Below are 11076 nucleotides of genomic sequence, written 5' to 3' on the forward strand. Positions count from 1 at the left end.
CCTGCCAAAACCCCCGAAACAAGCCGATTTCTTGATCTGTTTCCGGTCTATGTTCTTCTTCTTGTTCTTCACTTCAGGCCTCGCTAGAGGTGTCTACTTGACAAGACCCCTTTGACGATACCTGCAGGGCCCTGCGGTGCAGGTCGCTGGCGTTGCTAGCGTTGCTGGCGTGGGTCGGGGACGTCTCTCCCGCCTGCCGCGGCCGTCGGAGGAGGTCGGGTGTCTCGCTCAGGCCTTCTGTTGAAAGACCCGTGTGAAAAAATTTCATGAAACCTGTCGGAATTGGGCCTGAATGAGGTCTGAACGGTAAGACAGCGACAAGACCGTTTCCACACGGGATTCCGATGGGATTCAGATAGGATTCAGACTGCGGTCAGATGGATAAGGCACGCCAGAGGCAGCCTGAAAAGGCCCTGAAGAGTGTCTGACTTCCGTCTGAAAACGGCCGTGCAGGCGTCTGAAAAGTGGTCACTTTCCAGGTGCCATTCCGACGGGATTCAGACCGGATTCAGACCGATTCATGAGGGTGCATGAAAATAAGGTAAACAGAGAGGGTCCGCTCGGACCGGAGTCGAACCCCACGCACAGAGCGTAGATGTCCGACACTCTCACCGCTGGGCCAGAGCGACGAGATATGGAACGGTCGGGCACGCGCAGCTCATAGCGCGCAGCCGGACAGCGCCAGATGCAGCACTGTTGTCTTCAGGTAAGTCGCACATGCGACACTTGCCCCTTTATTTTCCGACTCGTTGACACCGTCATATTTGACGCGGCGTGCTTTAATGCGCTTGTTTATACATGTCGATGAATTCCAGACTGCATGCATACGACTACCTCTCTAAGGCGTCAGACAACAGTGCTGCATCTGGCGCTGTCCGGCTGCGCGCTATGAGCTGCGCGTGCCCGACCGTTCCATATCTCGTCGCTCTGGCCCAGCGGTGAGAGTGTCGGACTTCTACGCTCTGTGCGTGGGGTTCGACTCCGGTCCGAGCGGACCCTCTCTGTTTACCTTATTTTCATGCACCCTCATGAATCGGTCTGAATCCGGTCTGAATCCCGTCGGAATGGCACCTGGAAAGTGACCACTTTTCAGACGCCTGCACGGCCGTTTTCAGACGGAAGTCAGACACTCTTCAGGGCCTTTTCAGGCTGCCTCTGGCGTGCCTTATCCATCTGACCGCAGTCTGAATCCTATCTGAATCCCATCGGAATCTCGTGTGGAAACGGTCTTGTCGCTGTCTTACCGTTCAGACCTCATTCAGGCCCAATTCCGACAGGTTTCATGAAATTTTTTCACACGGGGAGGGACACACAGGGGGTGCGGTCAGGCAAAGTGCGTGACGTCAACCGGTGTTGGGTGTTCACAGAAGCGAACACTTCTGAGAGCGAACTGCGAACACGTGTACTATCGTGTGCAAAAGAAACCGACCGTCACTACTCCACGCGTCAGAGATTTACAACGCTAGCCTTATGGATGGTCTCTTGCGCTCGGGGTAGCGACGGTCGGATTCTTTTGCACACGGTAGTACTATCGTGTGCAAAACAATCCGACCGTCGCTACCCCGCGCGCAAGAGACCATCCACAAGGCTAGCGTTGTAAATCTCTGACGCGTGGAGTACTGACGGTCGGATTCTTTTGCACACGGTAGTACGTGTACTACAGGGACCAAATTTTAAAAATATTTCAACTGACGCTCGGTCGGCGCGAGCTCCGCCTGGACGGCCTGGACGGCGGCCTGCTCGGCGAGGTGGGCGATGCGGGCGATGCGGCGCGCGGGGTCCTCGCTCAGCAGCCAGAAGGTGCGCATGGCGCCCTTGCCCTTGATGGGGATCACGCCGCGCTCCTCGCAGTGGTAGCCGCCCAGGCGCTGCAGCAGCGCGTGCGTCGCCTCCGAGATGTGGATGCGGTGCGGCAGCCCCGACGACTCCATGCGCGACGCCGTGTTGACCGTGTCCCCGAACAGGCAGTAGCGCGGCATGGCCAGGCCCACCACGCCCGCCACGCAGTGGCCTGCAGACAGCACCACTCTCACCACTCTCGTCCTTCAATCGACATTTCATCAATATCTCGTGCAATGGGGCTGGAACCGAACGTGTGACCCCACCAATGGCTTGCTCTCCAAACGAGCAATCCATTGGTGGGGTGACACGTTCGGCGCGAGTCCCATTTAGCGACTCTGGAGCTGAAAACGCGCCTAGAGTTTGGGCCGCCTCCTCCATCGGTCTTCTGGCCCACTGTGCGGTGTGCTCACCGGAGTGGATGCCGATGCGCAACTGCACGGCCTCGCCCTTGCGGTGCCGCACCTCGAAGCGGCGGATGCGCGACAGGATGCGCAGCGCCATGGAGGCGATCTCGCCGGCGTGGCGGCCCGCGTTGCGCACCGGCAGCCCGCTGGCCACCATGTAGGCGTCGCCGATGGTCTCCACCTTGTACACGTCGTAGTGCGAGATGATGGAGTCGCAGCACGTGTACAGGTCGTTGAGCAGGTCCACCACCTGCAGCGGCGTGCTCTCGGCGGACAGCTCCGTGAAGCCCACGATGTCGCTGAAGTAGATGGTGACGCAGTCGAAGCTCTCCGCCTCCACGGGGTCGCCGCGCTTCAGGGCCTCGGCCACCGTCCTGCGCACGGCGTGGCGGTCGCGTTGGAGAAAGCAGTTTCAACTCGAGTCGTTTTACCCCCCACCAGATTGGTCTAGGAAGAAAGCCTACTTCGGCAGCATGCGGTGCAGCAGCGCCTCCGTCTTCTTCTTCTCCTCGGTGAGCTGGTTGGTGCGCTCCTGCACCAGGCCCTCCAGGTTGTACGCGTACTTCTCCATGATGGACAGCATGTTGTCAAAAATGTTCGGCTTTCTGGAGGCAGAGGAGAAGGGTCACACGTTTAGCGGCTCTGGAGCAGAAAACGCGTCTAGAGTTTCGACCGCACAGTGGGCCAGCCAGAAGACCGGTGGTGGCGGCCAAAACTCTAGACGCGTTTTGAGCTTAAGCGTCGCTGAATGGGACTCGAACTGAACGTGTGACCCCACCAATGGATTCCTCGTTCGGAAAGCAATCCATTGATGGGGTCACACGTTTGATTCGAGTCCCATTTGGCGACTCTGGAGCTCAAAACTCGTCCAGAGCTTTGGCCGCCTCCACCGGCCTTCTGGCCCACTGTGGACCGGCTCCACCGCTGCGCCTTCGTGACACTCACAGTCCGGCCTGCATCTCCTTGAGCTTGACGCGCACCAGGCGGATGTCGGGCCGCTGCTCGGGGTCCTCGCTCCAGCACGCCTCCACGCAGCGCACCACGTAGTCGGCCGTGCCCTGCTGTGCCTGCTCCGCCTCCAGCGCGGCCAGGGTGCGCACGTCGGGCCGGAAGGGCGGCTGGCCCGGCGGCGGCGGCGCCGCCACCCGCTCCACGATCTCTGTAGGCACGCCGCCGAGGGGCAGGGCACCGTGTTTCAGCTGGTTTACGACCGGTCATCGCACAGTGGGCCAGAAGACCAGTGGAGGCGGCCCACCGGTGGGCGGTCTTCAGGCCCTCTAGTGTGTCGCCACGGAGTCATTTCTTTCGCAGTGCGTAGTGCACGAGGACGGTCCAGTGAGTCAATACCCCACGCTCGTCCCTCCGGGCCTCTGGCGCCGAGAGTCTCACGCGCGCGGAGTCACGACAGACCAGTCCTTTTCTCCCGCCGCTCGGACACGAAGACACGTGCGCGGGGTAGTGACGGCCTGGCGGCGAGCCTGACGGCCTACCTTGGTCGGAGAGCGTTGTGCTGCCCCACGGTCCGGCCCGGCCGATGATCTCGTACAGCAAGATGGCGAACGAGTAGACGTCGCCTTTCTGGGTGCCCCTGCCCGGACTGGGCACGCCGTGGTGGCCGTGGTGGCCGTGGTGGCCGTGGTGGCCGTGCTGGCCGTGCTGGTGGTGGCCGATGCAGGCCGCCCCGGAGGCGCGCAGCAGCTCCGGAGCGCGCCACAGACACCTCCGCAGCTCCCGGCGCACGGCGTCCGGTTCCATCTGCCCGGCTGCAAAACCGCCGAGAGAAGAAGAAAAGAAATGTGTATCTGCAGACTGGTTCCGAGAGTCGTTGCCGTCGCTCTGTCTCTCTCGCACTCGTGGGGTGTCCCGTATGGGTGCGAGAGAGACAGAGCGACGAAACCGACCCTCTGAATCAGTCTAGTACTAGCGCAAGAAAAAGAAGGAACACGCTACACGCGGAATCCTTTCACGCCTTCACGACGAAACAGGTCAGTCCCGTGATTTCGCGCAAGATTAAAAACTCGGGACCTAAAATGGTCCCAATCCAAACCCCCTCCTCCTTCCCCCGGTTGTGTAGTCACCTTTGAACTCGTGCAGGCCGAAGTCGGAGATCTGCAGGACCCACCGCGAGTCCACGAGGCAGTTGGAGGAGCGCAGGTTGCCGTGGGAGACGATGTCGCTGTCGTGGAGGTAGATCATGCCCTGCGGGAAGGGAAGTCGGCCTTCAGGGCGCTTGTTTCAAAATTGGCGGGCGCACAAGGGCGCGGTGATTGTGGCGGCGGGACGGCCTCTCAAGGTCACCGAAGTCCGGCTGGCTATGTCTGGCCGGGGCGGCCGGCCGGCGCGGCCGTGTACTCCGCCGGGGATACACACCCGCCCCCACTTGGGACGCGCAGTGGGCCAGAAGACCGGTGGGGGCGGCCAAAACTCTCGACGCGTTTTGAGCTCCAGAATCGCTAAATGGGACTCCAATCAAACGTCTGACCCCACCAATGGATTGCTCTCCGAACGAGGAATCCATTGGTGGGTTCACACGTTCGGTTCGAGTCCCATTTAGCGACTCTGGAGCTCAAAACGCGTACAGAGTTTTGGCCGCCTCCACCGGTCTTCTGGCCCACAGTGCGGTGCAACGGTCTGTACCTTGAGGATGTCGGCGACGAGCGAGGACACGAACATGTTGTCCAGGTGCAGGTCCTTGTTGGCCAGCACGTCCTCCAGGGAGCCGCGCGCGCAGTACGCCGTGAGGATGCACAGCGCGCCCTGGTCCACGCACGCGCCCATGAACGGGATCAGGTTCTCGTGCCGCACCTCGCGGATCTGCGACACGGCAGGTCGCGGGTTCAAACGCCGGCTCGTTTGACTTTCACATTAGCGAGACTGGCAGCTTACCTGCTTGAGCTCCTTGCGGATGCTGCGGGTGAGGTCCAGCGAGCGCTTGTGCACGTACTTGACGGCCACGATGTTGCCCTTGTACAGGCCGACGTGGGTGTGCGCCAGGACGCGCGGGTCGCCGCCGTCGGCGTCCAAGGCCCCCGCGGTGGCCTCGGCCACGCTGCCGGGCGCGCTGGGCCGCAGCACGCTGCGTCGGCACACCTGCGAGGACAAGCTCGTCTTCGTCCAGCCCACTGTCGTCGCGCTGTCTCTCTCGTACTCCCGTAACCCCTAACCCCGGGAAAGAGCGAGAGGGACATTGCGGCGAAACGCCGCGTGAGGGCAGCGAGATGCACAGTGAGCCGGAAGACCGGCGGAGGCGGCCAAAATTCTAGACGCGTTTTGAGCTCGGTTCGAGTCCCATTTAGCGACTCTGGAGCTCAAAACGCATCTAGAATTTTGGCCGCCTCCATTGGTCTTCTGGCCCACTGTGAGGGCGTAAGAGAGAAAGTCGCCACCATGCTCTTGTTGGCCGTGTCGCTGCCCGACGGGATGAGGGTGATGTCCCGGCTGTCCACCTTCCAGAGGAGGCACGCCAGCTTCTGCTCGTAGCGGTAGTGCCTGGACAAAGACGCAGCCACGCCGTGAGACGATCAATCGACTTAACATACGTAAGCTCGCAACGTAACAAGTTCTCTCCATTCAATGCAGAGTGGCCGGAGCAGCCAACGTTCGGCGTCTGTTCAGGTCGAAAGAGAGGCAACTTCCGCGCCAGCAGGCCCATTCCGAGCGGGAGCTCTCTCGCTGTCTCTCTCGCACTCGTGGGGCGTGCCGTGCGGGTGCGAGAGAGACAGGCCGACGCCGACGTCCTTCTCGGGGCCGAGGCGCCCGGCAGGCAGGCAGCCAGCGCGCGTGCCAGTGTGGCGGTACAGCCTACCCTCGGATCCGCAGGCTGAAGGCGCCGCGGAGTCGGCCTGCGGCGGTTCGTCGCTCTGTCTCTCTCGCGCCCATCCGGAGTGCCCCATGAGTGCGAGAGAGACCGAGACCTGGGTATAGTGGGCCAGAAGACCGGCTCCGGTGGCCAAAACTCAAGACGCGTTTTGAGCTTCTGAGTCGCTAAACAGGACACGAACCGACCGTGTGACCCCACCAATGGATTCTTCGTGTGGAGAGCAATCCATTGGTGGGGTCACACGTTCGGTTCGAGTCTCATTTAGCGACTCTGGAGCTCAAAACGCGTCCGGGACGTTTGGACGAGGCACTGACTTGAGGGCGAAGGCGGCGGCCACGGCCAGCAGCACGGCGACGGCGGCCACGGGCAGGCTGAGCCGCCAGTCGGCCCGGGACGTGCAGCGCTCGCCGTGGAAGCCGCACTGGGGCTGGCCGCGCGGCGCCGACCCGGACACCCACTGGATCTTGCGGGAGTCGTCGAAGTAGCGGAACTCCTGCGAAGCACGGCGAGGCCCTCCACGTCAACCAACAGGAAAGCCAGCCCCGACATACACTGGACCAAAGGACCTGCGCAAGCGGCCAAAATTCTAAACGCGTTTTGAGCTCCAGAGTCGCTAAGTGGGACTCGAATCGAACGTGTGACCCCACGAATGGATTCCTCGCGCGGAGGGCAATCCATTGGTGGGGTCACACGTTCTGTTTGAGTCCTGTTTAGCGACTCTCGAGCTCAAAACGCGCCTAGAGTTTTGGCCACCTCCACCGGTCTTCTGGCCCACTGTGCGACACTCAACACCGTCAAAGGACTAAAACCATTAATTTAAAAAAATTCTCGTGAGCTTTTCTTTGTACCGGGAGCGCCGTCTGCATGGCCTCCGTGTCGTTGGTGTGGCTGTACACGAAGTAGCCCACGGGCTGCATGCTGATGCCCGTCTTGGCGTCCGGCAGCGCCGCCACCACGCTGAAGTTGCCCTCCGCGTCGCCGTTGTCGTCGATCAGCACCTAAAAACAAAAACAAGCTCAACGACGACAGCAGGGAACAACAACAACTCAAAGTGAAATCCCGAACGACGGCTCCGAAAATAATACGCGCAACTCAGGCCGCCGCTTACAACTAGAGTAACTGGGGGCCGCGCTGAGAACCCGCGCATCGCTTCCCGGCGGCGTCCGCGCTAGGTTATGTTTGTCACAATATATCTCCTAAACCGTTAGAGTTAGATGGGTAGTGTAAGCGAGCCGATTTTAGTTCTGACTTAGATCTACAATCGGCTCGCTTACACTACCCATCTAACTCTAACGGTTTAGGAGATATAACGTGACAAACATAACCTAGCGCGGACGCCGCCGGGAAGCGATACGCGGGTTCTCAGCGCGGCCCCCAGTTACTCTAGTTGTAAGCGGCGGCCTGAGTTGCGCGTATTATTTTCGGAGCCGTCGCGAAGCGAAGTCGATGGGGTGGAACGCCACGGCGGCGGCTGGCGTACGTCGAAGCCCTGCACGGACTGGTAGGCGCGGCCCCGGATGTGCTGCAGCACGGCCGTGCCGTTGCGCGGGTCCACGCCGTCCTCCAGGATCTCGGTGAGGGCGCGCGCGTAGATCATGACGGCGTCGTAGAGGTGCGCCGCGTGGATCGGCACCTGCAGGCACGAGTCGGCTTTACAGTGGAGGCAACGCGAGCAGGGCGTCCCACAGTGGGTTTGCCAGAGGACCGGGTGGGGGCGGCCAAAAGTCTAAACGCGTTTTGAGCTCCAGAGTCGCTAAACAGGATTAGAACCGAACGTGTGACCCCACCGATGGATTCCTCGTTCGGAGAGCAGTCCATTGGTGGGGTCACACGTTCGGTTCGAGTCCCACTTAGTGACTCTGGAGCTCAAAACGCGTGTGGAGTTCTTGCTGCCTCCACCGATCCTGCGGCACACTGCGGGTCCCTCGGCCGGGCACGACGCACCGAGATGCTGCCGAAGATGCTGGGGTGGTAGGGCACGCAGAACGGCGGCCCCGTCGACAGCTTCTTGATCTCGGCGGAGATGTTCCTGGAAGTCAATTCATTGTTAAAAAAGGTTGTGGTCAGACATGCGAGTGAGTAAAAACGGGGCTGTTCATTAGACCTACCTCACAGTTGACATACCAATATATTTAGTAATAAAAATATAAATACAAATATTTGAATAAAAATATGGGACTATAAATAATAGTGTTATAAATATTAACAAAAAAGGTTGACCTACCCCACAGTTGACCTACCCTAAATTTTTATTATAAATTTTTTTTGAAGTATCGTCTACTGTCACTGGGACACTGTCACGCTTCACCTGCCGCGACGTCATCGCGCTTCCCCTGCCGCGACACTGTCGCTCTTCCCCTGCCGCGACACTGTCGCGCTTCCCCTGCTGCGAGGCCGTCGCGCTTCCCCTGCCGCGACACTGTCGCGCTTCCCCTGCCGCGACACTGTCGCGCTTCCTTAGCCGCGACACTGTCGCGCTTCCCCTGCCGCGACACTGTCGCGCTTCCCCTGCCGCGACACTGTCGCGCTTCCCTGCCGCGACACTGTCGCGCTTCCCCTGCCGCGACACTGTCGCGCTTCCCCTGCCGCGACACTGTCGCGCTTCCCCTGCCGCGAAACCGTCGCGCTTCCCCTGCCGCGACACCGTCGCGCTTCCCCTGCCGCGACACTGTCGCGCTTCCTTTGCCGCGACACTGTCGCGCTTCCCCTGCCGCGACACTGTCGCCCTCCCCATGCCGCGACACTGTTGCGATTCCCCTGCCGCGAGGCCGTCGCGCTTCCTCTGCCGCGACACTGTCGCGCTTCCCCTGCCGCGACACTGTCGCGCTTCCCCTAACGCGACACTGTCGCGCTTCCTTTGCCGCGACACTGTCGAGCTTCCCCTGCCGCGACACTGTCGCGCTTCCCCTGCCGCGAGGCCGTCGCGCTTCCCCTGCCGCGAGGCCGGGGAGCAAGGGCGCCGGAAGTGAGGTGGGGGGGGGGGCAATCGCCCCCCCCCCACTTTCAGACACTAAAGTGCCATTTTGAGCTCGAAATAGAGAGAAAAATAAAGCAAAGTTGCAAATTCTTTGATTTTTGGCTTCTTGCTCGCTTCGCTCGCAGGTTTTCTTAATTTTCCTCCATTATTTTGCCGTTTGGCTCGCTTCGCCCACCAATAAAGCGTGTGATTAAGCTCCAAAAATGGCAAAAGTTGTGTTAAAGTCTAGAATTGTGTGAATTTTCGCTTTAAGCTCGCTTCGCTCGCTGGATTTGGAACACTATTAGAGAAGTCTAAACCGTATTGGGTGTTGCCCCTTAACGGTGGGCAACCCAAAAATTTTTTCATAAAAATTTCCCCCCCCCCCCCCCACCAACAGTACTTTCGGCGGCACTGGACGCTGGCACAGCCTCGCTGTTTGACGCTGGCACAGCCTCGCTGTTTGACGCTTGCCAAGGGGTTACCCACTCAAATTTTTAGCGTACACAGGATTCGTGATTACCAAAATTACCTTGATTACCAGGATTACTAAGTTACCGCGATTACCGGGTTCCTAAGATTACTATATCACCAAAAGTTACCACGATTACCAAGCGTTTCCATGATTACCTAATGATTACCATGATGCTCAGCGATAACAATGTCTTTCATCCTTTGGGAAAAACCGTGTTCTCACTGTCACGTGAATGGCTCGTCTCCGGAAACAGAGCTACTGCGAAGTTTATTTTACCGCCATTCCACCCCTGACTTCTAAAGAGACTAAGTTAAAACAAGTTCCATTTTTTTAAATAATAAAATATAGTGGAGAGGCAACTTCTTTGAGAGTCCTCTTAAGTAGTATCTTTGTCAGCAATCTTTTTTTGGATGGGAAAATAATAGTCAATTTAGTTCAAAAAAAATTTAAAATGGGGCACGAGGACGCCATACCAGACACGCCTTCGGGTGGCTTCGGGTAACTTCGGGTGCCCGGGGAAGCACCCCCCCAGCAGGGGCTATGTCGGCCTCCCTCCCACACTGGTCCCTTTGGGGGCCAAATTTGGGTGGCCTACCTTCCCATTGCCATTACTTTTAAAGGGGCTAATAGACCCACATGATCGTATGCCATTTGGGGCCCCGACACTGCCCCCCTGCACTGCGGGCGTTAGACTCCCGCTCACACATTGCGATTCCCAAGATTACCACACGATTACTACAAGATTTCACACGATTTCTACGATTACTAAAAATTTCCACGTTACCAAGATTACCCAGATTACCACGATTACCCATGTACACAGGGTTACCTCAGTGGGGAACCCCTTGCGCTGCACAGCCTCGCTTTGGGCTGGCACAGCCTCGCTGTTTGACGCTGGCACAGCCTCGCTGTTTGACGCTGGCACAGCCTCGCTGTTTGACGCTGGCACAGCCTCGCTGTTGAGGCTGGCACAGCCTCGCTGTTTGAGCTGGCACAGCCTCGCTGTTTGACGCTGGACAGCCTCGCTGTTGAGGCTGGCACAGCCTCGCTGTTTGACGCTGGCACAGCCTCGCGTTTGACGCTGGCACAGCCTCGCTGTTTGAGCTGGCACAGCCTCGCTGTGTGAGGCTGGCACAGCCTCGCTGTTTGAGCTGGCACAGCCTCGCTGTTTGACGCTGGCACAGCCTCGCGTTGAGGTGGCACAGCCCGCTGTTTGAGGCTGGCACAGCCTCGCTGTTTGACGCTGGCACAGCCTCGCTGTTTGAGCTGGCACAGCCTCGCTGTTTGAGCTGGCACAGCCTCGCTGTTTAGCTGGCACAGCCTCGCTGTTTGAGCGGGCCAGCCTCGCTGTTTGACGCTGGCACAGCCCTCCCCCTGTGTGAGGTGGCACACCTCGCTGTTTGAGCTGGCACAGTCGTTTTTGGAGGCTGGCCCCTCGGTTTGACGCTGGCACAGCCTCGCTGTTTGAGCTGGCACAGCCTCGCTGTTTGGGGGACGCTGGGGCCCACAGCCTCGCTGTTTGACGCTGGCACAGCCTCGCTGTGTGAGGCTGGCACGCCTCGCTTTTTGACGCTGGCAC

General features: G+C 59.4%; 1 protein-coding gene across 1 annotated transcript in view; it reads right to left on the bottom strand.

Annotated features, from left to right (window-relative positions):
* Positions 1 to 205: 205 nt before the first annotated feature.
* The window catches only part of LOC117646325 (guanylate cyclase 32E), a gene marked incomplete at its 3' end in the record, with an annotated part of 25355 nt that continues 14484 nt past the window's right edge, over positions 206 to 11076 (bottom strand). The window contains exons 8-22 of the mRNA XM_034387201.1: positions 8011 to 8095; positions 7547 to 7699; positions 6915 to 7064; positions 6381 to 6559; positions 5633 to 5735; positions 5133 to 5336; positions 4884 to 5060; positions 4325 to 4445; positions 3904 to 4009; positions 3737 to 3843; positions 3192 to 3405; positions 2711 to 2851; positions 2253 to 2620; positions 1760 to 2011; positions 206 to 273 (exon numbers count right to left, since the gene is read on the bottom strand). Of these exons, the coding sequence (XP_034243092.1) occupies positions 206 to 273; positions 1760 to 2011; positions 2253 to 2620; positions 2711 to 2851; positions 3192 to 3405; positions 3737 to 3843; positions 3904 to 4009; positions 4325 to 4445; positions 4884 to 5060; positions 5133 to 5336; positions 5633 to 5735; positions 6381 to 6559; positions 6915 to 7064; positions 7547 to 7699; positions 8011 to 8095 (2428 nt within the window). The remainder of the gene's footprint in view (positions 274 to 1759; positions 2012 to 2252; positions 2621 to 2710; positions 2852 to 3191; positions 3406 to 3736; positions 3844 to 3903; positions 4010 to 4324; positions 4446 to 4883; positions 5061 to 5132; positions 5337 to 5632; positions 5736 to 6380; positions 6560 to 6914; positions 7065 to 7546; positions 7700 to 8010; positions 8096 to 11076) is intronic.

Source organism: Thrips palmi, unplaced genomic scaffold (assembly GCF_012932325.1).
Source record: "Thrips palmi isolate BJ-2018 unplaced genomic scaffold, TpBJ-2018v1 HiC_scaffold_19, whole genome shotgun sequence".
In the NCBI taxonomy this organism is placed as follows: domain Eukaryota; kingdom Metazoa; phylum Arthropoda; class Insecta; order Thysanoptera; family Thripidae; genus Thrips; species Thrips palmi.